This window comes from Tachysurus fulvidraco, chromosome 15 (assembly GCF_022655615.1).
Source record: "Tachysurus fulvidraco isolate hzauxx_2018 chromosome 15, HZAU_PFXX_2.0, whole genome shotgun sequence".
In the NCBI taxonomy this organism is placed as follows: domain Eukaryota; kingdom Metazoa; phylum Chordata; class Actinopteri; order Siluriformes; family Bagridae; genus Tachysurus; species Tachysurus fulvidraco.
The window spans coordinates 2,120,591-2,148,446 of NC_062532.1; the positions used below are offsets into that span (position 1 = coordinate 2,120,591).

Below are 27,856 nucleotides of genomic sequence, written 5' to 3' on the forward strand. Positions count from 1 at the left end.
ATCCGGCTTCTGCAGGAACTCGTCCAGCGGTAACTGATCGGGAAACTCAAACCTGAGGATGGGACATTAAATCATCAACACACACACACACACACACACACACACAGGGGACTCAAATCAACGAAGGACACGAAGCCTACGGCGACTGGGAACTACCGAGTCAAGGACGGGTGCTTAAGATGAGTTGCTCGCGGGATTATTTTGAGAGCGAACCAGGCTCTTTGCATGACATGCACTTATACATAGCAACGATAATCTGCAGGATTCGATCTCGTGCAGGAAAGAACTCCGGCGCTCGCTCCGTGTGCTGGTTTGGGTCCCAACTCGTAGCCACTAGAGACCGCAAACGGAAATCTGATTATCTCGCTGCCGACTCGATCTCGAGCTTTAACGGCTAAGGATTTAGCTTGTATATTCGTCTACCTGTGTTTTTATTCCACATTTATTCCTTGTGCGGTTCTTACCTGTCGTTGATCTTAATATTTTGGTCGGTTTGGGGGTCGTACATGAACCTCATGAGCTGTAAGTGCAGGATGGGAGGAAAAGTCAGGAACTTCACGCCCTTCTCGGCTTCCTGGGAAGAAGAGAAAAAAAAAGCAGCAGCACCGGTCAGGATCGTGACGAGCTGAAAGCGTGAGCGTGTTTATCGTGGGCGGTTTAACGGCGTGTCGCTGAGAGACGCGCACCTGTAGGCCGTGCTCCCCTGCATCGTACTTGTTATCCCCGTCGAGCTGCTCCACTGCCACGTAATCTTTAAACGACTCGAAGACTGAGGAGGAGAAGTGGAGACAACCGGACACGTCAGAACGGCTGTAGCTAGTTACCACCGCTCACGTTTAAAAATAAATAAACAACCACGTGTTCTTTTAAAAGTCAATAACGTTAATATAGATGCGGTCCGAATAAAAACAAACAAAAACCAAACTACTCACTGTTTTTCTTTCCCTTTATGCTGAGCTGGATGTCGTAGTAATCCTCTATTCGCTCAGATCTGTAATCCACGTGCTTACACTGGATGTAGGACTGCAGATAAATACAGCCGCGTTTAGCAAATCCTGATGAATTTATAATATAGTGAATGAATGGGAGTCGGCTTACCACCATCTTGCCCCTGAAGAGCTTCGGGATGGTTCCTTCCACACACGTCCCCTTCATCTTGTTCTCGACGTTGTCCAAAAGCTGAAAAAAAAAAAGAAAAAAAAAAAAAAGAGACGCACCTTAAGCTTCCGATTACGCCGATTCTGATTCGGTGTTAAAATCTCATGGTTCTGAAACTCACCACTCTGCACAGCTCCTGGACGTCGTGCTGCATGAAACTGTCCAACGTCTCCCACCTGACCAACACACACACACGTATGCAATATAAATATTTTATAACACACATTGGGTGTCGGAAAGTCATCACAAAACATCGACGCTGCCTTTATTACTAAGGGAATTATAATTTTCTTTCCCTTTCTTGTAGAGAATACAGAGCAAAGTTCCTCCTACCCAAAAGACTTGGTCAGCTTCTTGGTGCCGACGGGTTTATCGCTGTGCTGGAGTTCGTAGAAGACCCTCTGCAATGCCAGGGGGACACTTTTGGAGGAGTCGTCTCCCTCGGTGGGCATCATGTAAACCGCCTAGGATGAAACAAACCCAGAAACGCTTTTCGTGAACAAATTATGGAGCTAATCGTTATAGAGCTCACTGTCGATAACGATTCGCCTTTCCCATGATCCTTTGCACCAAGCGGAGACCGAATGACACCAGTTCAGAGCGTCGTGATAAACACAAACAAAGCCACAAAATGGTGCCGCCTAAGTGCTTGGGCCCCTTTAATCGCACCCGGCGCTGATCCTTTTCGTTTTCTGTAAAAAGACGATTTGTTTCTTACCCTCCGGAGCTGGTTGGTGAAAAACAGTGTCTGCAGCAGGCTGTTCATGTAGCACGTGGCTCCTTGGTTCTTTAATCCTACGTATCCTGTATGCTTCTTCGAATCCCACCTATAGATAGAGTTTAGCTCATCGTTATTACGCAACGCGACGTAAACGTCAGATGTCTACGACAGAGCTCACTTACGCCACGCCGTGAGGAGCGTCAGCCTGGACGGACACTTCGAACGTGACCTTGTCGTCTTCTACGAAGCCTCTCTCCGGGTCGGTGACGTCCTAAAAAGCACAAACGCACGTCTCTTGAGGCTCGCTACAGCGGCCGTGAGCTAAAAAGGGACTATGTAGCGACGACGGTTTACTTACGCTCCATGACATGAAGTTGGAGAAACCCCAGTCGTTTTCTTTGTGGAAGAACAGGTGGCTTATGCGCCGGCTGAACGACTTCTCGTCGTCCTTGTAGTTGATGATTTTCAGCATGGCTTGAGCATGACATGACCATGACCTGAGAACGAGATGAAACGAAATTGATACGCAAGGCTGCGAAATAAAAAAAAAAGTGACACCCCATAATAAAAAAATTAAATAAAATAAGAATTCTGTGTCAGACTCAGGACTTTGCTGAGTCTATAGACTCGGGCATTTAGTGTAAACTTGGACTCGTACTTTCCCCAAAGTGCTTTAGAATTAGATTTGTGCCGGTTCCTGATACCGCTTCAGCATTTTAATGCTTCATCGGCGGCAGCGTTTACACGCCGTATGACTTTCTGTAACTTACGAGCCTGTGATGACTTACGTGGAGTCGGACTCGGCGTTGCACTGCAGGAAGAAGCCAACGCTCTTCTGGTGAGGCCGGTCGGGATAGAAGCGAGGCATGACCATGATCTTCCAAGGCAGGTTCCTTACGAAACACGACGGGCTGAGCACCGACTCGCTGAGTCGGCTGAAGCGCTCCACCACGAAGCGGAACGTGGCCTCGGAACGCCAGCTCGTATCTGCGGAGTTCAGGAAAGGGTTATAGATCGTTACGAACGCTCGGTGGCTTGTCGTCAGAACCGGGGGGTGGGGTTATCAGTGTATAGAGAGAACGACGTGTCATTTACTAAAGTAAAGGTAAAGTGTAAAGTTTCTGTAAGGACAGAAAATCCAGGAAAAATAAAAAATAAAAACACACATTTAGTAAAAAAACAAACAGTTACATCATTTGAGACTGTATTTATTGTACACTATAAGCCAGTGTCTCACAAACATCTGCTACAACCCACTAGAAACTCCTGCGTCATGTAGTTGATGTCCAGATCACCGAGGAAACGTGGAGGGCGTGAGAAGAGAAAAAAAAATAAAACTGCACATGGACGCCCACGACGCGGACAAATCCGATCTAAACGAGGCTTTTCAGAGATTCCCTCTGAAAAGACTCCCTTTATTTACATAACGAACCATAAACTGATTTTCCAACAAAACTAGATGTTTAACATTTAACAAAAAAGTTGTACTACAGGTTCAGTGGGTCGTAAAAGTAAACGATCAAAAAGTACTGAAATTAATATTAACTATTAAAAATTACTGAAATGTAAATGTCCAGACAGACATCGAGCTCCAAGCTGGTTAAAACGCCGGGTTTCTCGGCCTCTTTCTCGCCCGCTCTAGCTGAGAGCTGCGGTCGTGTAACTAACTTACAACACGGAGCTCGGTCTTCAGAAGGTGATCTATAATAAACACACCACCGTTGTGACAAACACGGTGGTCACGTCGTCCACGTAATGTCAAGTTTAACACCGTGTACATTCATTTGGTTTCCATTTCAAAATAAGAAACCTAAGAAAAAAAGCTTGTCTTTATTTTCTGACTGATATTTAGTTAAGGATTAGATTTAATTATTTTAGTCATTAAATATTCGTGAATCGAGCCGTGATAAAGCTTTATTACAGGTCGTCGTGGTGTTGAGAGTCGACCCTCGCTCTATTCCCTGGATGAGATGCACGACTGAGATGTTCTGTTTTCACGAGCCGTCTGATGACTTAAGCAGAAGTAATAGCGGGCCGCCGTGTCGTCCTCCTTTACACTCCGGCTATTTATAAAAAAAAAGCGTTTCGCGAAAACGTATCAGTCAGGCGTCTGCACGGGTTTTTAAACCTACTTCGGTAACCGCTGACAAACATCCTGGCCCTTGAAGATCGATCGTTAATTATAGACACGAAGCGAAGAGAAACGTGAGAGCTTTTTAAAAATCTGTGCTCACCGTCCTCCATGTCTTCTTCTGTGTTGTTGTGACCGTCTGCCATTGCCACATTCCCGTTGATGACCGGATTTTGAGGGATTCTTGGGGGATCATCCGTGTCACCGGCTGAGGGAGAGTCAGAACGGGGGAAAAAAAACGTCAGGTGTGTGACCGAAGAAGAAAAAAAAACAAACAAACAAGGAGGAGAGCAATTATATTTCATTTCACACATCTGACACAACAACAATTCTCACAGCTCGTGACATGAGGAAATCAGACAGGAAATCAGACCGGCGTTTACATCAACATCACAGGACAATATGGCAATACATTACAAATCCTGACACGTTACATCATGATGCACTTTTCTGAGATCAGTACAGACGTCACGATATTAATACTTCATGCTTTCGATCGGACATTTATTAATACAAACTTTGTTAAACGCTTTAACGGACGTAACCCCTTTTTGTGCAGGATTGTAGAAAGCTTATCACACGGATCTAAAAGTCTTGACGTATGTTGTTCCTCTTACACCAGGGCACCGTTTCACCTCATTAAAGAACGACCTGTCCGTTTCTAACTCAAGCGGAAATCTTTACGTTGAAAATGCTGAAAACTTCACAGCTTTACGTGCGACACTGGAGACTCCTTCTTTAGTCGACACGACGGTGAGCGAGCCGCTACTTCGGGTTGCTGATATAGGAAACTAATCAACACCTGACCAATCAGAGTGCAGGACCGATCAGTGTTGTGGTGCAAACGAACATCACACACAGCGAGGTTTCGGTCTGGGTTTTATGTTAAAGTTACTCAGAGTTTAAATGATATAAATAAGTCACGGGGAAGCCTGTAATTTAAACCTGTAAACACGGGCAGGAGAAACGCCCCCATCCCCCTGCATGGTGCAGGACAAAAACAACTACCTGCCCTTATACACGCCTGGCGGTGACGCTGCTGAAAAAGGACAAATGTAAGAAACCATCAGGAGAATCGTGAATGTTTTTAAGGCTGTACGCGTTACAAATGGCGCTACAGCTGCGTGTGTGTGTGTGTGACGCGCCATGGCCTTGCCGCAGCATCATTATTAGCATTAGCCCCATCAGCTAACATCACACCATTTAATCTGCTTATAAAAAGATTATAAACGTTATATAAACGGACACCGACGTGCCTTCCTCTTATCTGTGGTGCATTTCGGAGTTGATCCGCTCGCTACACCTCCTCCCTCTCTCTCTCCGTCTCTCCTTCTCTCTACCTCCTATCTCTCTCTACACCTCCTCCCCCTCTCTCTCTACACCTCCGCCATGACTCGCGCGACACCAAGCTAACATCACTGCTGTTATTTTGTCCCCGCTACACACATTATTCACAAACACTGACTGCCGCTTTATGGCGTAACGCACGCAATCTTTGTTCGCGATAATACCGAGAACGTGTTACTTGTTACTGCGTCGTCTTCCTGTGCACTCAAAAGCGTATAAACAAACCGACGCACCGGTGCAGACACGGGCCTCGCGTTGCTTAATTGATCGTTGGAAAAAACCCGTTACTTTTCCCCACCCGTATTTAACAGTCCTCTGTGATTGGCTGCTTCATCATGTTGCGCCCAGCAGTTGCAAATCAGCAAATCGTGGAGCAGACGAGAAAAAGAAACAGCCAATCCTAATCGAAAGGGGGCGGGATTTGACGGAGAACGGATGGGGAGAAAGTACAGTCCGCCATCTTGGAATAAAAACGCCAGAAACACTCCCCCTTGCTCTGCTCGTAAGCTTGACATACGGCGAAGTAGAAATAACACGAGCGATTATAAAGTGCGTATTAAAAACATCATAACGTGAATAAAATATAAAAGTGTATTCATATTATTTTTAAAGCGAGTTTGGTTAGTATATTAAAACAAAATCATACTAAACGTTAGCAAAGGGAAAGCACCGATAGCATAATATGACCACAGCTGGTTATAAACATGAACTGGATTATATACTATTTATTTTCTCCTGTTCTTTATGTCTTAATGACGTTGTTGAATAGTTTAATTCACAGCTCAAACCTGTAAAACTACACAGCACATCAGCCGGCCTGGTTTCCTCATCTCCTAGTCGCAAAAACTATCAAATAATTCATTATGATGATAAATAAGAAGAAAAATAATCTGCAGGTAATTCACTCGTCCATGTTGAAGTACAATCATTTACTTTAGCTTTCATTCATTCGGCTCTCTTTGCTTCTCAAGAATCTCAAGAGTTCCTCACAGGCCTGCTAATAAAATACACCAATAACACGATTAACACTTAACACCAGACGTGTGTGCAGGTTTCAGTGAAGTTCACCAGTATGTCATAGATTAAATATAAAATCACAAATACGTGTGAGTCGCCCTGGAACTGTGTTCGTTCTCGCTAACTTCGCTTAGCACCACGTTTGTTGATGTAGCCCGGGGCTAGCGTTAGCTTTATACGTACTTTAAACAGATTAAAATAAAATATAGACTTAGTAGAAACAGTTATAAATCTAGCACGAGTGTTGGTTTTTGCATTATTATACACCACAAAGTTACGCTTTAATTATTATACGCTATAAAGTGTTTATATGGGTCCCCTACAGAGAGTAGATCACGTTAAATGTGCTGCTATGCTAACTAATATGCCAGACTAATGATTAACTAATGTCGTCGTCCCCCCGGAATCTATCCAACCCTTTGGGTTTTGTACAATTAATCGTTGGTTAAATCGATGATAATAATCAATTTCAGTCCAGATATGATGTAAGATGTAAACTAAGTACAAATCTAGCGCTAATAGCTAATCAGGTCAAAACATACTAGCTATCGTCACAGCTAACAGATTAGCCAGCAGCTAGCCACGGAACACCAATGTTTACAAAACATTTAACGGGTTATGTGCGTAGGTTCGACCAAACAAACAAAAAGATGCGATATAAAATCAATTAAAGCAGCAGAATGTCCGGTAGTTTTTATGATTTCTACCTTCCATCTCCATGTCCTCGGGCTCGCTGAGCTGCTGCTCGCCGGCTTTCTGTTGCTGCTGCTGCGTTTGATGGTGGTGATGGTTCATGTTTGTGATACCACGGTTGCTGCCGTCGTCGTCTTGAGTTCCCACGCCCTTGTCCGGGTTGGGATCCGTAGCGAACGGAGTCTGAGGATGCGGGTAAGGAGCGGGGCTGCACGGGTCGAACCGGGCCTGTTCTGACGCGACCTCGGTCTTTCCTGAGGTCGGCGCCGTGGAATGAGGGAGGGAGGCCGGCGGGGGCGCGGGCAGAGAAACGCGGACGTACTTGCTCGCTATTCGCCCAATCTCGGCGCCTTTTAATGGCAGACTGAGCGAGCGGCCACACAGTGCGAGCTTAAACTCTTAAACAGTCTGCACAAATAATAACAATAACAACAACAACGAGGCCCAAATTATAAAAGAAAAAATAACAAACCGTTTTCAAGAGAAAACAAATAGCCTGTATATCGCTAGCCGATGCTAGTTAGCGTAAACTAGCATAAACGTTAATACACCAAAAAAAAAAAAAAAACAATAACAAGCGAGTCATGCGATTTGTGAGGAAATGTTTAACTTCCCTCGCAATATTCCCAGTCCGTGTGCTCCTCCGATTGTCCCTCTTCTAGGGGGGAGCGGCGAAAAATGCAATCCATTCAAACCGGATTGTTAAATTAAATCCGCACTCATTTAAAGTTTAAACCGACAAAAGACGCTCGCGCTGCTCTTCGGACGTTAGCGCACAGAAGGTGAACACAAACCTTTCACTACAAGGTGCACTTCATAGGTTTTCTAACTAAAACTACAGCGTGTGTATTTCTCTCTGTGTTTTTGCCCGGTCACGGCTACAGCGACTCACCACCTCTCTCACACTCACGGCTCCCGTTTGGTTCCTGATGTGCAGCAAGAGCTAAGACTCAAAATGGCGGTCGCGCTCCTCTCTGAAATGTCACATCCGCACGGGGATCTAAACACTCGCGCGGGCTCGATTACAAACACACTTCCCGTTAAACAGCTAGTGCACTTGGTCAGCGCGAGACACAACGCTATTCAGCACTAGACAGGGCGCCAGTACAGGGAGCGCGCAGGGATTTGAGATTCTCCCCACACTGTGTTCTAGTTCAGATAGAATCAGAATCAGCTTTATTCAACCGACACACAAGGAATTTGTTGTAGGTTTTAGAACGTTCTCTTGGTACATACATATCTACGTATCTAACATGAGAACAGTAAACATTTAAATAGTAAGGATTTACATGTTGACACAGTGCATGAGAAAGAGGCAGTAATTAGAGATGGAGAATGAATTACTGCACACAGGTTATAATCCCTGTATTAGCTGTTTAAACCAGGATACATGACATGGGGTGGGGGGCATTTATTATGACATTTTTGTGCCTAGATGTTTGTAGTGCACAGAGATCTGTAGTGTCTTCCTGAAGAGAGAAGTACAAACAGGTTGTGGTCATGGTGTGAGGGGGCTGTAATCATGTTACCTGCCTGTTTATTCACTCTAGAGTATTGTACATGTCCGCTGCAGTCTCCTTAAACCTGATTTGCTCGCAGACCCAAAACCAAACCAAACAGTTATAGAAGAGCACAGAACCGACTCAATAACAGCCGAGTAAAACTCTGTCATCTTCAGGTTGAACTTTTTCAGTTGATGAAGGAAGTACAACCTTCTGCTGGGCCTTTTTTTCACAATAGAGTCAATGTGAGTGTCCCACGACATGTCCTGGGAGATGGTGGATCCCAAAAAGTTGAATGACTCCACTACAGCCACAGTGCTGTCCATGATGGTGAATAAGAGAAGGGCTGGTGGGTTTCTCCAGTACACAATCATCTCCACTGTTTTGAGCATGTTCAGCACAAGGTTGTTGTGATTGCACCAGACAGCCAGCTGCTCAACATCTTGTTTCCGTCGATGTTGACTGCATCAACCACAGACCACAGTTAAATTCCCATATTGATTTAAGAGAGTATAAAAACACATTTATATTCTGTTTATTGAAATATCTAAGTCAATCTATTTAACTATATATGTATATATACATACACACATACATATATATACATACATACATATATAAACTTTAAGCATTATTTAGTAAAAAAAGTTGCATCATCTGTTTCTGCCAACTATGTGAGCTGTGTCTGTATGATAAAGGCTTCTGTAACTGCACTTAACTTTATTCATACACTCCTTACACAAAACAAGAAAAACATAATAATAATAAAAAAAACAGACTAATTATATAAACCAACAAATATTATTTTAGATAACAATGTCAATCTATTTAACTATATATGTATATATACATACACACATACATATATATATACATACATACATATATAAACTTTAAGCATTATTTAGTAAAAAAAGTTGCATCATCTGTTTCTGCCAACTATGTGAGCTGTGTCTGTATGATAAAGGCTTCTGTAACTGCACTTAACTTTATTCATACACTCCTTACACAAAACAAGAAAAACATAATAATAATAATAAAAAACAGCCTAATTATATAAACCAACAAATATTATTTTAGATAACAATGTAATTATAGTATAATAGTGTACTTAAATATTGATATAGTTAAGTAATTATTATTATTATTATTATTATTATTATTATTATTATTATTATTATTATATAATCATACCTAAAGATATACAAAGTAATTGGACTTTTGTTACTTAGTTAATTAAATAGACATAGATAGACAGACTGATGAATAGATGAATAATGAATAATGTTCAATAAATAATATATTTGTGTAAAAAAACAAAAAACTTTTCCAAAGATGTAAAGTATTTTCTATAAAAATTATATATATTTTTAATTATCTTTTCAGATTTATTGTCCAAATACATAATGCAATTATTGCAATAATACCATCTGTGGCACTTATATTAATAAATTAGTGTCAGAGCTGAAACATTTTTACATTATTTTACATTTAAATGCAAAGAAGTTACTACTGATAACATGATTATGACATAAAACATATACACTGTTTGCAATTTCTGATATTTAATATCTTGTAAAACGTAAAAAAAACCAAAAACTTGCTACTGCTAAAAATAACTGAAAAAAAAGACCTTGTCATCCACAATGTTATACTCAGCGCCTTAAAATACGCACTGGCCCTTTAATTCCACGTGACACGCTTCAAGTTCGCGTTTTGATTGACGTTTCCTCTGCCAAATGAAATATTTTAAATCGATCCTTGCGTTCGCGGACGGAGCAAAATCAGCCAATCAAATCGTCGATTTGTCCCTGTGGGCGGGAATTTCTCTTTTGACAAAGTGAGCGTAGTCACTTCATAACCCTAAACACGTCAAAGAAGTTGGTCGCTGAGGCCAGTTGGTGAGAAAAGACCCCATTGTTTAGTGACTCATAGCGCTTTATTTCAGAATCATTAGACACCAGACAGCTGAGTGTTAACACAGCGAACTTTATTGTGGACTTGTCGAGTGTTTTCACGATGGAGGATCGGAAGGAAGACAACGAGGCAGAGATCCAAGAGCACGGACCCGAGCATTGGTTCTCACACTGGGAGAGTCAGTGCCTCGCCGAGGCCGAGCAACAAGAGCCCAGCGAAGAGGAGGTCGACCACAACCGAGAGAAACTATGGCACATGTTTCAGAACTCGGCTACGGCGGTGGCGCAGGTTTATAAAGGTCCGTATTGACCGTCTGCTTCCTCAGAACACTTTGCTAGCTGCGCTTTATTTCGTTTCCCACCCGTTCTGCGGAGAATTCCGGGTCATTCGAGTTTTTTTTTTTTTAGGTTCGTCAAAAAAAGGGTCGTGGCCCCTTATTGGCTGGGAGTCATTGAGATTCGTAAGGATAGCCAATTATAATCAGGGGGCGGGATTTTTGGTGTGTACGGGTGGGAAAAGAACAACTGCTATACTATAATAGTTAGCCGATAGCATTGTTTTATAGATTTAACGTTAGCTAGCTTGATGTTGATTAGCATTTTAGAACATTATCATAGATATCTACACGAACATCATTAGCACTTTAGAACATCGTTAGCGTTATTCGCACTTTATAACATTGTTAGCGTTATTAGCGCTTTAGAACATTGTTAGCGTTATTAGCGCTTTAGAACATTGTTAGCGTTATTAGCGCTTTAGAACATTGTTAGCGTTATTAGCACTTTATAACATTATTAGCGTTATTAGCACTTTATAACATTATTAGCGTTATTAGCACTTTAGAACATTATTAGCATTATTAGCACTTTAGAACATTATTAGCATTATTAGCACTTTAGAATATTATTAGCATTATTAGCTCTTTAGAACTCTTGCTAGCTTTTTGTTTATCCATTTAAGTTGAAATCAGGTTGAAATTGTTATTAAAAACATTAAACGCAATTAATATGAAGTTATTCTTGACTGGATTGTGTCCAAATAAATTCTGTAGCTAATTTTAGACGCATTAGTTTTGGACGCCGGTGATGTTTAACCTGCTAGTCAGAGGAAGTGAGTCTCGTCATTAAGGTATAATTTTATTAGTATTTTAAACAAAGCAGTAACGTTAAGCAGTCGTTAGAAACGTGTTTCTGAAGCTCAGTAGACGTGTGAATTGAGAGAAGCGTCTGATTCTGACAGCAATGTAGCATGAAAACATCCCCCAGTTTGTGCTCAATCACTTTAAAGCTGGATTAGCAAACAGAAAGGTATAATGATTTTTTTTTATACCTTTTAATATCATTGATGTTTTGAGAATCCAGGTTTTCCTGAGCAATGCTTTTATTTATTTTTATTTTATTTTAATTTTTTTAGAAGAAAGTGAAAGCTCCAAAAGTGGCTGGAAGTCGTGAGATGACGTCACCTCACTGCATATTCATAAAACCGTCGTGCTCATTTGCATAACAAAGCGTATTGCATAAAGATGGACGGATCTGTCGAGACACTTTTTTTGATTCTTTTCTGCGTTCTGATCGTTCAGAAGATGTTGATGTATTTTCTATAACCGCAGCTTTGAGTTATTGTTTCTGTGGTAACAGCTCGTTGGTCACGTAAACACATCGATTGGTGATTGGTTCTAAAGATCACTGGTGATCTGTGATTAGTTGTCGGGGCCAGTGGTGATCTGTGATTGGTTGTCGGGGCCAGTGGTGATCTATAACTAGACCTGGTTGTTTTTAGATCTGTTTTGATCTGCTTGCTCACTGTGTTGAAGAACCTTCCAGAATTTGCTGTAATGCTGTGGAGCACATTCCTGTCTGTGTGTTTTCTAGGGGGGGGGTTTGTCGTTTGGAAATCTCAGATTTATTTTGGTCTTTCAGATCGAGTTAGCCATCAACAAGGACTGTCCCTGTGGGTGCCTTTTCAGAACGCAGCGACAGCCGTGACCAATCTGTACAAAGGTATGACCAACGTTTCTCCTGTTCACACCGAGCGTTCGGGGCTCCAGAGCTACTGAGTCTGAAATTTTTATTTTTAAAACCTAATTCAGGACATGGTTATTTTTTTTATTATAGTTTAAAAATGGACTCCGTGCTAACAAACAACACAGATATAGACCGTCAGTCCGTTCACGATGTCTAGATCTTCTCTGAATGTTTTTCACAGAAAGCGTGGACGCACATCAGAGGAGCTACGAGCTCGGGATCCAGACGGGTCAGCAGAGACGCAACAAGGAAGTGTTGGCCTGGGTAAAGAAGCGACGAAGGACCATCCGGAGGGAGGATCTGATCAGCTTCCTGTGTGGTAAAGCTCCGCCCCCGAGGGTCTCCAGAGCCACACCCAGAATCCCACCCAGCTGGCCGCCTCCATCAGATTCAGTCTCCTCTGTAGAAACAGACCTGCAGCCTTTCCGTGAAGCCATCGCATTGCACGGTAAATAATTCGGCAAAACACTAAAGAATTTCCTCGAGGTCTCTTAGAGCAGCACGTCACCAAGTGTGTTATATCTCCCTGACCGCATCGGTGTGCAGAGTTGTTTTTATTAATGAAACACCACGTCATACTTTTTAACCGTTTACACTTAACATTCCGGAACAAAACAAATGTGAAACTCGTCGTCTTTAACTCACAAGCCTACAGGAAATAAATCGACGCCTTTTGGTCTCTTCTGACCAAACGCAGTCCAGAATCCTGCAGTTATGGTTGAAAAATTCTGTGTTTAGAATACAAGTGGGGAAAAAGTGCGTTGTGTGTTTTCTTGTGTGCGTCGCAGGTCTGAGCGGCGCGATGGCCGGAGTCAGTGTCCGTCCAGGCACTCCGGGCTCTCCCACTCACGTGAGCGGCGGTGGCTCGAACCCGGGCCGCAGGAGAAACGGCCTCCACGACGTCGACTTGAACACGTTTATAGCGGAGGAGATGGAGCTGCACCTGGAGAACAACGGCGGTGGCAGGAAGCGCACGAGCGCCCAGTGCAGCGACGTCATCACAGACTCGCCAACCCACAAACGCAACAGGACGATCTGAGCTCGAGAACGCACACACACACACACAAACGCACACACACACACATACACATGCTGCTCGATAACAAAGCCACTTAATCCTCAGTATGTTCCTGTTCCAGTTTGAAAGGAAGCCATCGAACGTGTAAAACACGCAGACGCTCTAGTACCTCGACGTTCACGTTATTTTACTGTTTTTGCCACGTGATGATTAATACGTAGAAAGGGGGAGAAAAAAAAAACACGGAGCATTCTCAAAGGGAGACGTCACCCAAAAAACGCTCACTTAGTGCCGAACAGCTAGCTTTCGCACGTGACGCACATTTTACCGAAAGGATCCTTAATCCTTAAGAAAGGAGATACAGACGACCACAGGGAGTGGAGCTACACCCGATCCGACTCCTCCTCGTACGTGACGTTGTCTACGCCCGGGTAGGAGGAGCTAGATCAGGTCTGACTCCACCCCCATGCAGTGCGTAGGGGAGGGGAAATGGCAGATTTGTGACGTCATGTCGGAAATATTTCTTAAAATCAAACGCACGTAAAAAAAAAAGAAATAAAAAAAAAAAAGAAAAATGTGCGAAAGCGAAAGCCGCCTTGGACGGACGGCGAGGGGTGTTCCTGGGTGAAAGTATCAGGGCTCAAGCTGCCATCATCACAACACCACAGTAACTGTGCATTATATAGAGATATAAATAAAGCAGTGTTGCCACTTTATCCACACAGAAACTCTCCCGAGTTTCTAGGATTTATTCCTTACAAAAGCCACGTTTAATATATATTTAATATACATGTATATTTCCTTCGTCTCGCTTTTTTCGCCGCACACGAATCGTGACATTATTACGATTTCTGCCCAACATGCCGTCTCTCGGGGGGGTAAAAGAGTGCCGTGTTTTGTGTTTAAATTAAAGAAGAAGAAAAAAAAAAGATGTTCAACTTTTCTGTTGTTAAAGATGTGTATTTAAAGGTACAGTACCGGTTAGTACCTATTATTACCCAACCCCCTCCCCCTCCCCCGAGACGGCATGAAGAGCAATATTTCAATTCAATCTGCTGCTTCTTCCGATCTGATCCAGCTGCAATAAAACTGAACCGAACTTTGAGCTCCACTTTTTTTTTTTAAGCTTTCGTACATCTTTAGATCTTTTTTGTGCAATAAATAAAAGGGTCACTGTTTCAAAATCATGTGGAACAGGGAACTTTATTGATGGTGGACTCGAAAGCGAGGGTCCGGGGCGAAGAAGACGTCGTCCATCCCGAGGTCTTTAGCTTCACACGACATGCCGTCTTATCGGCCGACCGAAACGACGTCGGTTTTTACCGCGAGACGAAAATAAAACGTCGATCGACGCGGTTATGAAAAAAAGTTTTGTTTAAGAAAAAAAAAAACGAATTCAGTTTGAATCGTCGCTGTTGGGAAAAAGTCGTTTAAGAAAAAGGTTTCGATCCTGAACAAACCACACGACCTCTTCCTCTTCTTCTTCTCTTCCTCTTTCCTTAGTACACTTTAGGAAACACTACCTGTCCCAGGTAACACAGGATCCATTATTTACACTTTACTTCCGTTTTCCATTAAAAAAAAAAATAATAAAAAAAATAAACATAAATAAATAAATAATAAAACGCTGCCGTTCCTGTAAACCACTCGGTCGCAGTTTGACTTTTAGTCGTATGTTCAAAAAATGTGAAGTTTACAGCATTCTGACACCGAAATGTTAGTAAATTATTTGCTGGAATAAAACTAAAAATCTTGTAACGTGTTGTGGGTTTTTTTTTTTTTATTTTTTAATCGTCATCAACTTCGCCGACTCTTTCATCCCAAGAGTCCGTTTCTGAATTCATGTAGATTTAAAAAAAGTCTCTACACAAACATCAGGTCTTATATTTAACATTAATACTAATAAAAAAAAAAATCACTCATAATAACTGCTGGGATGTTTTCAGACATTCTCACGATAGAGGAGTTAAAATACCATGTAGCCAAAAGTTTGTGCACCCCTGACGGTTACAAATGTAAGGTTTTCCGTTAGATGTTGAATTGTGCCTGGAAGGTTTTGTGTTCATTCGGTTACAAGAGCATCAGTGAGATCAGACTCTGATGTTGGGATGTTGAGGACACCCCAGTTCCAGTTCATCCCAAACCCAGCAGGTATCTGGTGTGACCACCATTTGCTTCACGCAGTGCAACACGTCTCCTTCGCATAGAATGTTGGTTCCACTTCTCTTTAACGGCTGTGTGAAGTTGCTGGACATCAGAAGGAACTGGAACGCTCTGTCGTATTCGCCGATCCAGAGCATCCCAAACGTGCAGTGACGTGTCCGGGGTGTGTGCTGTTCATTCAAGAACTGGGATGTTTTCAGCTTCCAGGCATTGTGTACAGATCCTTGTGTGATGGGGCCGTTCATCAGCACGCTGCAACATGAGGTGATGGTTGTGGATGAATGGCACAACGATGGGCCTCAGGATCTCATCACGTTATCTCTGTGCATTCAAAATGCCATCGTTAAAATGCACCTGTGTTCATTGTCCATAACATACGCCATCATCAGCAAACCGCTCACCCACACGAGCGTGCAGATGAGCTTTGGTTACGCAAACCCAATTGATGCAGCATTTACATTCATTTACTCTTTTATCCAGAGTGACTTATATCATCTCATTTTCTTATACAGCTGAGCAATTGAGGGTTAAGGGCCTTGCTCAAGGGCCCAACAGTGGCAGCTTGGTGGACCTGGGATCGAACTCACAACCTTCCAATTGGTTGCCCATCACTTTAACCACTAGGCTACCACATCTGTCTGGGTGGCTGGTCTCAGACGATCTCGGAGGTGAAGATGCTGGATGTGGAGGTCCTGGGCTGGTGTGGTTACACGTGGTCTGCCAAATTCACAGGCAACAGCTCTGGTGGACATTCCTGCAGTCTGTATGCCGATCGCTCGCTCTCTCAAAACCAGCAACATCTGTGGCTTTGTGCTGTGTGATAATAACTACACATTTATGTGTGGCCTTGTATTATGACCAGCTTAAAGCACACCTGTGTAATAATCATGCTGTTTAATCAGCATCATGATATGACACCTGTGAGGTGGATGGAGGAGAAATGCTCACTAACACAGATTTACATAGATTTGTGAACAATATTTGACAGAAATAGGCCTTTTGTGTACATAGAAAAAGTCTGAGATCTTTGAGTTCAGCTCATGATAAATGGTGCTAAAAAAAAAAGTGTTGCGTTTATAATGTTCAGTGTATATATACAGTATATGCGCTTTATTTCTGATTGCGCTGCAGTACTGAAGCTGGCCTCTGGGTGTCAGTGTTGTTCCGCTAATCACAGCGCAGGCCTGAGCACGTGAGAACTGGATGTTTTTTTTTTTTTTTTTACATATTAATTACATTATTTCTCATAAACGCCGAAATTCTAATTATTATTATTATTGATCATTGCTCATGGAATATGTATATCACTGCAAAGTGGATTATTTTCCTACAACAGCATTCTTTATTCCTCTTACCTCGACAAACTGTAAAAAGGCTGTTTTAATGCTTTATTCCACAGAAATGTCACAAATATAACTGAATAAAACACGACATGTTTGTCCTTAAGAAATAAATCAAAACAAATGAATTATTCGGAGTGTTTTATTTCTCACATACTGATATATTTTCTGTATATTGTACTAAGGGTGTACAAACTTTTGCACCACGGTGGATTATTTTGACAGAACTGTCACCACATCTGGATTCTGTCACACACAGACACACACACACACACACACACACACACACACACACACACACACACACACATACACACACACACATACACACGCATACAGACTCACAGACACACACATACACACACAGGCACTCACACACACACACATACACACGCATACAGACTCACAGACACACACATACAGACACACACACACACACACACTCACACACACACACACACACACACACATACAGACACACACACACACATACAGACACAGACACACACACACACACATACAGACACACACACACACACACATACAGACACAGACACACACACACACATACAGACACACACACACACACTCACACATACACACGCATACAGACTCACAGACACACACATACACACACAGGCACTCAGACACTCACATACAGACACACAGACACACTCACACACAGACACACACACACACACACACACACACACACACACACACACACACACATCCAGACACAGACCCACACCACACACACCACATACAGCAAACACACACACATACAACATACAGACCCACACACACACCACATACAGAACATGACACACAACACACACACATAAAGACACAGACAACAAACAACACCACACCCACCACAAACAACACACACACACACAACCCCACCACATTTACAGACACAGGACCCACTCACACACAGACAACACACACCCACACAGGACACACCATACAGACACAGACACACACAGACACACTCACCACACACACACACACAACACACACACACCACACACACACACACAACACACACATACAGACACAGACACCACACCACAGACACACCACCCATTGACATTTACAGCATGTAGAGAAGCCCTTACTTAACCAGAGCCGATCGTTACATAAGCACTTAACTCTCTAACACTGACTTACATTAATGCTGCCCCTCACTGGGTTTACAGGACTTAAGGACACCATGAGTTTAAAACCTTTTTGTTCCAAAGTTACAAGGAAAATGGGGCAAAGGGGGGGGGGGAAGGCAAAAGAGATAGGAAAGAAGGGCGACAAACACAGACACCACAAAACACAATCACACAAACAACACAAACACACACACACGCACAAACACACACACACACACACACACACACAACACGCACACACACACAACACACACACACAGCAAACAAACACCCACACAAACACACAAAAAACACACGCACAAAAACAAAACAAACACACACCACACACAATAAACACTCACAGCACACAACACACACACACTAAAACACACTCACACACACAACAAACACACAAACACACAGACAATCACACACAACACAACAGCACACACACCACGACACTCACACAAACACTCACAGACACAACACATCACCACAACCACACACAACACATCACACACACACACACTCACAACACCAAGACAACACACACACACGCCACACAAAATACAAATATAGTCACAGAGATCAAACAACAAAAACAAAAACAAACAAACACAAACAACAAACACAAAAACAAACACAAAATAAAAAAAACTAAAACAACAAAACAAAAAGACAAACACAAACAAACATCTAAAAAACAATAAAAAACACACAACACAACACATCACAAACACACAACACACTCACACACACTCACACCACACAACAACACACACACACACTCACACACACTCACACACATAACCAGACCAACACCATCACACTCACACAAACAACAACACAAAACAAACAAAAACCGGACACAAACACCAAAATAAACAAACACTAAAACAACAAACCCAAAAAGAACAAAATACAAAAAAAAAGAAAAGAAAAACAACAACAAAAAAGAAAACAAAAAAGAAAACACACCACAAATAAAAAACGCCAAAGACAAACAAAACAAAACACAAAATCACATCACACACAATAACACGAAACAAAAAAGCAAACAAAAAAAAACTCAAAAACACAACACACGCACAACACACAGCACAGACAACAAAAAAAAGCGAAAAACACACACACACACAACAACACAAACACACCCACAAACACATACACACACGCCACACACAACGAACAAAAACACACACACAGACACACACACACCACAACACAAACGCACACACACACACACAAACACACACACACACACACACACACACACACGCACGAACAAACACACAATATCACACACAACACACACACACACACACACACACACACACGCTCCCCAACGTCACACACCGAACCCACACACACCAAACACACTCACCACACACTCACAACAAACAAAAAGAAACAACACACAAACACTCAAACAAAACTCAAACACACACAAACGACAGACAACAACAAACAAAACATAAACAAACACTAACACACACAAAAAGACACACACAGACACACACAAACACACAAAATAACACAAACTAACATACACTCAAAAACACACACACACACTCCACAACACCCACCAACACTCACACACTCACAAACATCATCACACACACACATCACACACACACAAACTCAGACACACTCCACACACACACACACACACACTCACACACACACACTCACACACTCACACCACAGACACAACACACACACACACACTCACACCCACACTCACACACACCACAGGACACACACACAAACTCGCACACACAGACACAACAAACACCAACACACACAGACCCACACGCACACCACACCACCAAGCAACACGCACACACAACACACACAAGCACACACACGAACAAACTAGGGCACCACACACGCCACACCACGCACACACGCACACAAATAAAACACAAACAAAATAAAAAAAACAAACACACAAAAAACAAAAAAACACACAACAACACAACAAAAAAAATAAAAAAAACAAACACAAAAAAAACAAAAATAACCAAACATACACAAAAACACACACACGGCACACACAGCTAACCACCACACACACAAAACACACAAAATGAAAACAAACGCAAAGACCAAAACACACACACTCACAACAAGCACACCACACACACAGGACACACAAAAACACCCACGCCACACACAAGCACACACAAAAATAAGCACAAAAACACACACGCACAACACACGCACAGACAAACAACACACAAAAGCTACCAAAAACTAACACAACACAAAACACACAACACACAAACACACACAAAAAAACCCAAAAAACACACACAATCAAACACAAATCACACACACCACACACGACAAAAACAAAATCACTACAAACACACTCAAACAAACAACCACACACACAAAACACACACACATCGCACACACTCAAACACACACACACACACACACACACACACCAAACACAGCAAATCACACACTAAACAACACAAACAGACAAACACACACTAACACACACTCAACACCACACACAGACAAACCACAAACAAAATGAACAAAAAATAAAAAACAACAAAAAAAAGACATAAAAACAAAACAATCAAAAAATAGAGAAAAAAACAAGGATCAACAAGAAAAAAAACAAACACCAAACGACAACAAACATTCAACAAACTAACACAAACACCCACTATCGCACACGCACACACACTAACACACACCTCACACACACTCACACACGCACACACATACACTCACACACAACTCACACCACACACCACACACACACACACACACGAACACACACACACACACCACACTCACACACACACCACACACACACACAGGACACACACACACAGCACACACACACCGCACACCACACACACACCACACAACACACACCACAGCAAACACACGCACAACCACACACAGACACACACAACACACACACACACAACACGCACCACAACACACGCACACACACAGCACACACACACACACACACAACCACACGCACAACACGCACACACACGCAAAAAAGACACACAGACACACACACACCACACTCACACACACGCACACACACACACAGCACACAACAACACACCACGACACAAATCACACACACAACACACACAACACACACACACACACATCACACACCACACACACAGACACACAGCACAACACAGCACACACACCTCACAAAAAAACACAAAAACACACAAACACACATAAACAAAAACAAACACACACACAAAAAACACACACAAAAAAAAAACACAAACAAACACAACAAAAATAAAACACACACACAAATCAAAAAACAACAAACAAACAACACAAACAAAAACAAAACAAACGACAAAAAAACAAAAACTCAAAAACAAAGACAAACACACAAAACACACACAAAAAATCAAAACACCACAAAAAAACAAGACACAAACAAACACACAAACAAAAACACACACAAAAACACACACAAAAAAACAAAAAACACACAATACAAAAACACAAAAAACAACCACACACAAACACACACACACACACCAACAAAAGCAACAACGAAAACAAAACACACACACACACGCACACACAACACACACACACGCACACACACAACACACACACACACCACAACAAACAAAACACAAAAACACACAAAAACACACAAACTCACACACACTCACAAACACACACAGAACACACACACCAACACACATCACAACACACACAGACACACACACACACACACAAAAACTCACACACCACACACAGACCACACACACACACACACACACATCACACACACTCACAACACACCCGCACACACAGACACACACACACACATCACACACACGCACAACACATAACACCACACCCACACTACACACACTCACACCCAAACACACACACACACACACACAACACATCACACACACACGACTCACACACACACAAACACCACACACACTACCACACAGCACACACACACAAACAACACACACACACACACATACACACAACACAGCCACATACAACACACACACACACACACACACAACACACACACACACACACACACACACACACACACACACACACCACCACACACAGACACAACACACACAGACACACACCAACACACACAGCACACACAACACAGACACACAGCCCACACACACAGACACACAGACAAACACACACCTACACACACAACACTCAAACACACACAACACAAACAACAACAAATACAAAGCACACAGACATACAACACAGAAAACAAAGCACACACAGACACTACAACAAAGCAAACAGACACACACACAGCACAACACTACAGCACACACAGACAAACACAACAACACAAACAAACACACTCACAACACACTACACACACACACACACACACACACACACCCACACACACCCACACACCTTAACACACACACAACACGACACACACACAGCGACGTACATACACTAACACACACTACTAGCTGCTCACTACACTAACAGTTTTCAAAACTTTTGTTCAAAGTACATGAAAAATGTCACAGGTCAGCAAAAGATAAGGAAAGAAGTTCTACACACACAGACACACACACACACACTCACACACACACACAGACACACACACACACACTCACACACACTCACACACACACACAGACACACGCATACAGACTCACAGACACACACATACAGACACACACACACACAAAATAAATGATACAGAAAGCGAGTCACCAGCTTGAAGATGAGCTCTTAATAATAGATGAGTTCATTATTCAGCTGAAATCGTCCAGATGATTAAAATCATGAAGAAAAAAAATAAACACCGATTATGCCCTGAGGTCGTTAAGAGAGCGACGGTCATCTGATGCACACAGGCACTGAGAGGTCACTAGAGGTCATTTAATCAGCATCTGTTCTGGTCACATCAGACTGGTCTGGTCACATCAGTCTGGTCTGGTCACATCAGACTGGTCTGGTCACATCAGACTGTTCTGGTCTGGTCACATCAGTCTGGTCTGGTCTGGTCACATCAGTCTGGTCTGGTCTGGTCACATCAGACTGTTCTGGTCACATCAGTCTGGTCTGGTCACATCAGTCTGTTCTGGTCTGGTCACATCAGACTGTTCTGGTCTGGTCACATCAGTCTGGTCTGGTCACATCAGACTGGTCTGGTCACATCAGTCTGGTCTGGTCACATCAGACTGGTCTGGTCACATCAGTCTGGTCTGGTCACATCAGACTGTTCTGGTCACATCAGTCTGGTCTGGTCACATCAGTCTGGTCTGGTCTGGTCACATCAGACTGTTCTGGTCACATCAGTCTGGTCTGGTCACATCAGACTGGTCTGGTCTGGTCACATCAGTCTGGTCTGGTCTGGTCACATCAGACTGGTCTGGTCACATCAGACTGTTCTGGTCACATCAGTCTGGTCTGGTCACATCAGACTGTTCTGGTCTGGTCACATCAGACTGTTCTGGTCTGGTCACATCAGACTGTTCTGGTCTGGTCACATCAGACTGTTCTGGTCACATCAGTCTGGTCTGGTCACATCAGACTGGTCTGGTCTGGTCACATCAGACTGTTCTGGTCACATCAGACTGTTCTGGTCACATCAGTCTGGTCTGGTCACATCAGACTGTTCTGGTCACATCAGACTGTTCTGGTCACATCAGACTGTTCTGGTCACATCAGTCTGGTCTGGTCACATCAGTCTGTTCTGGTCTGGTCACATCAGACTGGTCTGGTCTGGTCACATCAGACTGTTCTGGTCACATCAGTCTGGTCTGGTCACATCAGTCTGTTCTGGTCACATCAGACTGTTCTGGTCACATCAGTCTGGTCTGGTCACATCAGACTGTTCTGGTCACATCAGACTGTTCTGGTCACACCAGACTGTTCTGTTCTGGTCACATCAGACTGTTCTGGTCACATCAGACTGTTCTGGTCACATCAGACTGTTCTGGTCACATCAGACTGTTCTGTTCTGGTCACATCAGACTGTTCTGTTCTGGTCACATCAGACTGTTCTGGTCACATCAGACTGTTCTGGTCACACCAGACTGTTCTGTTCTGGTCACATCAGACTGTTCTGTTCTGGTCACCTCAGACTGTTCTGGTCACATCAGACTGTTCTGGTCACATCAGACTGTTCTGTTCTGGTCACATCAGACTGTTCTGGTCACATCAGACTGTTCTGGTCTGGTCACATCAGACTGTTCTGGTCACATCAGACTGTTCTGGTCACATCAGACTGTTCTGGTCACATCAGTCTGGTCTGGTCACATCAGACTGGTCTGGTCTGGTCACATCAGTCTGGTCTGGTCACATCAGTCTGGTCTGGTCACATCAGTCTGGTCTGGTCACATCAGACTGGTCTGGTCTGGTCACATCAGTCTGTTCTGGTCTGGTCACATCAGTCTGTTCTGGTCACATCAGTCTGGTCTGGTCACATCAGACTGTTCTGGTCACATCAGACTGTTCTGGTCACATCAGACTGTTCTGTTCTGGTCACATCAGACTGTTCTGGTCACATCAGACTGTTCTGGTCACATCAGACTGTTCTGGTCACATCAGACTGTTCTGGTCACATCAGACTGTTCTGTTCTGGTCACATCAGACTGTTCTGTTCTGGTCACATCAGACTGTTCTGGTCACATCAGACTGTTCTGGTCTGGTCACATCAGACTGTTCTGGTCACATCAGACTGTTCTGTTCTGGTCACATCAGACTGTTCTGGTCACATCAGACTGTTCTGGTCACATCAGACTGTTCTGGTCACATCAGTCTGTTAAAGCACTTCAGATACTGATATTATAAAGGGCACAAAGTATGTAGGAGAAAAAACATAAATACTTTCTTGTCTCTTCTCTTCTCTTCTCTTCTCTTCTCTTCTCTTCTCTTCTCTTCTCTTCTCTTCTCGTCTCTTCTTTCATCTTCTTTTCTCTTCTCTTTTCTATCTTCTCTTGTTTATTGGTCTATCTATCTCTTCATCTTTCTTTTAATCTTCTCTTCTATCTATCTATTATCTATATTATATCTCTTCTCTTCTCTTCTATTCTCTTCCCGTCTCTTCTATCTCTTATCTTCTCTTCTCTTCTTTCTTCTCTTCTCTTCTATTACTCTTTTCTCATCTTTCTTTTCTTCGTCTGTCGTCTTCCTTGTATTCATTTCTTCTCTTCTCTTTTCTTCTCTTCTCTTCTCTTCTCTTCTCTTCTCTTCTCTTCTCTTCTCTTCTCTTCTCTTCTCTTCTCTTCTCTCCAGTTTTCTCTCTAATTCAGACCTTTATCAGCCCCTCACTCCGGTCATGGGGACGTGACCCAACTCTTCCTGGTCAACAGTTTTTCACTTTTATGTCTGTTTCTTATTATTATGTTATTATAAAAAGACACCAGTGAAAAGCTTAATGTCTCAGACGCCGTACAGGAGCTGGTCTGCTTTCAGAGATGGAAATAAAACACACGCTTTTTAATAAGGCCCTGAGGGAACGAGAGCATTCTAGATCTTTCTGTAGGTGGCAGCGCTGCTCTTCCATACAGTGCTTCTAATCAGCATACACACGAGTGTGTGTGTGTGTGTGTGTGTGTGTGTGGTTACACTGTACTGTTATATTACAGAACATCTTGTCTTTGCTATTTATGGAGTATTTGCTCACTTGCTAATCACAAAGTGTCTCAGACAAAGAAAAGAACAACTCGACAAATTAATCAGAGAAACCATGGATTCAGTGAGATGTTTAAAGACCTCCAGCAAGATCCTAGATGTCCACGTAAAGAGCTCGGATTTGGTGGAAATGCTAACCAGGCTGTCGTGTTGGTGAACAGATCTTCGTGAAGGTGACGTCGACCTCCTGTATCGGTGAACTCCAGGGAGCTTTAGAGTATTCGGGCCATTCTAGTAAGTTATGGTTGCTATAGTAACAGCTCGTTCAAACGGACAGATGCCCCACATCGTTATTAAGTGAAGCTTCACAATGAACAGCTTTTTTTAAGAGATAGTTAAAGACATCTTTGATGAAGATTTTGGAAGGAGTCTCCAGTGTCAGAGATAAAGGTGTGGAGCTGCGTTTTTCTGTCTTATCAAGGAAGAGAGAGATAAATGAGGCCTTTAAAGGTGCGGTCTCTGTTGTTTGAAAGCCAATGTTGACATATAAAATCACCAAAACAAACACGCCCACTAACCCAAACGGGTCCCACCCCCTGTATCGATAGCTCCGCCCACACATACATACGTAACCCAGGCGACTAACGGAAAGAAACGTGTCTTTATCATAGCTGAAGGGAAGAACAATACGATTGTAGATAAACAAACAAGCAAAAATGCCACACAAGCATAATGATGTAAAGGACAAAGGCATATATTAGTTCTGTGTAACAAAGCAAAACCAACGTTACTCACCTATCGAGAAGGAAAAAAGCGCCTCGGCGTCTTAAGTAAAGTCGGCCACATGTTCACAGGTCTGAGTTTCCCGAGTCGATAACTCCTGAGCTAAACGCTGTTACTACACAAAACGCGGTTGTAGCTGCCTCTCTACATCACTACGATAGAAAAGAGGTGTTATTTGTGTAGTAACAGCGTTTAGCTCAGGAGTTATTGACTCGGGAAACTCCAACCTGTGAATATGTGGCCGACTTCCTGCTCCTTCAGTTCTCTCCAGCGCTGGAAAGCTGATCCTATATTAACACGTCCTACTTCTTGTCCTTATCGTAAGTCTTTCTTCTCTTTCTTTCTTTGTTTTTATCCTCCATGTCCATGTTACGGTAAAACCGCTTTCTGCTGACGACACATGCGCACCGAACACTCTCTCCGCCCATATCGACAAGCCCCGCCCCTTTCTGCTCATTGGCTACACGTCAGTTTGTTTTTTGTTTATTATTCGGCCCAACTCAGTTTTCTGAAGCGTTCCCCAAACATCGGAGACCCCGCCTTTAAGGGAACGGCAGTGACGCCGCTTCATCACGTCGGCCCTCGTGGATCCTGATGTGTTTTATTATAATGTTTCTGTATATCACGAGGGTCAGAAACCTTTCAGTCTGACAGCTGGGTCCCAGGAGGAAGCGGGCAGCACTACAGATCGGCCTGCTGCCAAATATATATCAAATATTTATAAAAAAAGACCTTGGAAATCATGGGAGAGGCTTCTGACAGGACTGAGACTGAGAGTTCAGCTGCACTGCAACAGAGCACACGTTCAACCGAACCGTAAATATCTTCACTTTATTAGATATTTATCCGACCGCTCGGACTCGTGTGGCGGCGCTCGTCCTGCGAAGCAGCTTCAAGGACAGAAGCGTAATTGCTTGTGTGTGTTTTTTTAACAGAATAAAGTTGAAGTGATCTTCAATCATTACTTTAGAGACTTTTTAGAGTCAAGCTGCTTTACCGAGGCACTGATTCACCAACAGGCCGACAGCAAGGACTTCAAATCACCGGCGAAAGAGCTCAGAAGAACCTCCCACCTCATCTCCACCCCCCACGCTCTCACGCCATCGCTTCATCTCTCTCTCGCTCACTCTCTCTTGCTCTCTCCATTCCACCCACCGTCTCTTCCTCTTTCCACACCTCTCCTTCTTACCCTCTATTTATTTATTTCCTTTTGAGTTTGCAATCCTGTGATTAATGGCTATGCAAATAAAGACTTTTATTCAACTCACTCTCTCTCTCTCTCT

At 42.9% G+C, this 27,856-nt stretch overlaps 2 protein-coding genes across 5 annotated transcripts in view; one reads left to right on the forward strand and one right to left on the reverse strand.

Annotated features, from left to right (window-relative positions):
- Positions 1–8,049, reverse strand: part of usp7 (ubiquitin specific peptidase 7 (herpes virus-associated)) — an 18,023-nt gene extending 9,974 nt beyond the window's left edge. For 2 of the 3 annotated variants that reach the window (XM_027156855.2, XM_027156851.2), the window contains exons 1-13: positions 7,082–8,049; positions 4,114–4,218; positions 2,668–2,866; positions 2,238–2,376; positions 2,062–2,150; positions 1,877–1,985; positions 1,492–1,622; positions 1,280–1,334; positions 1,099–1,179; positions 933–1,023; positions 687–769; positions 465–574; positions 1–52 (exon numbers count right to left, since the gene is read on the reverse strand). The exon at positions 1–52 is cut by the window's left edge. In XM_027156855.2, the coding sequence (XP_027012656.1) occupies positions 1–52; positions 465–574; positions 687–769; positions 933–1,023; positions 1,099–1,179; positions 1,280–1,334; positions 1,492–1,622; positions 1,877–1,985; positions 2,062–2,150; positions 2,238–2,376; positions 2,668–2,866; positions 4,114–4,218; positions 7,082–7,169 (1,332 nt within the window). In that variant the 5' untranslated portion in view covers positions 7,170–8,049. Of the gene's footprint in view, positions 53–464; positions 575–686; positions 770–932; positions 1,024–1,098; positions 1,180–1,279; positions 1,335–1,491; positions 1,623–1,876; positions 1,986–2,061; positions 2,151–2,237; positions 2,377–2,667; positions 2,867–4,113; positions 4,219–5,590; positions 5,616–7,081 lie in introns of those variants that run through there. The other variant, XM_027156856.2, reaches the window with a different exon arrangement.
- Positions 8,050–10,413: 2,364 nt separating this feature from the next.
- Positions 10,414–15,286, forward strand: c15h16orf72 (chromosome 15 C16orf72 homolog). Of its 2 annotated transcripts, XM_027156870.2 has the most exons (4): positions 10,416–10,784; positions 12,406–12,486; positions 12,692–12,958; positions 13,299–15,286. In XM_027156870.2, exons 1-4 carry the CDS (start codon positions 10,589–10,591, stop codon positions 13,547–13,549), a joined length of 795 nt encoding a protein of 264 aa, XP_027012671.1. In that variant the 5' UTR covers positions 10,416–10,588; the 3' UTR covers positions 13,550–15,286. The 2 variants fall into 2 exon arrangements, with proteins under 2 accessions (XP_047656811.1, XP_027012671.1); XM_047800855.1 differs by lacking the exon at positions 12,406–12,486 and having other exon boundaries at positions 10,414–10,784.
- Positions 15,287–27,856: the final 12,570 nt, after the last annotated feature.

Bases quoted from the DNA above. Each gene is read 5' to 3' on its own strand.
- c15h16orf72 (XM_027156870.2), top strand. From the start codon at position 10,589: ATGGAGGATCGGAAGGAAGACAACGAGGCAGAGATCCAAGAGCACGGA. The intron at 10,785-12,405 runs GTCCGTATTGAC...TTGGTCTTTCAG, and splicing joins GGTGGCGCAGGTTTATAAAG to ATCGAGTTAGCCATCAACAA. The intron at 12,487-12,691 runs GTATGACCAACG...TGTTTTTCACAG, and splicing joins CGTGACCAATCTGTACAAAG to AAAGCGTGGACGCACATCAG.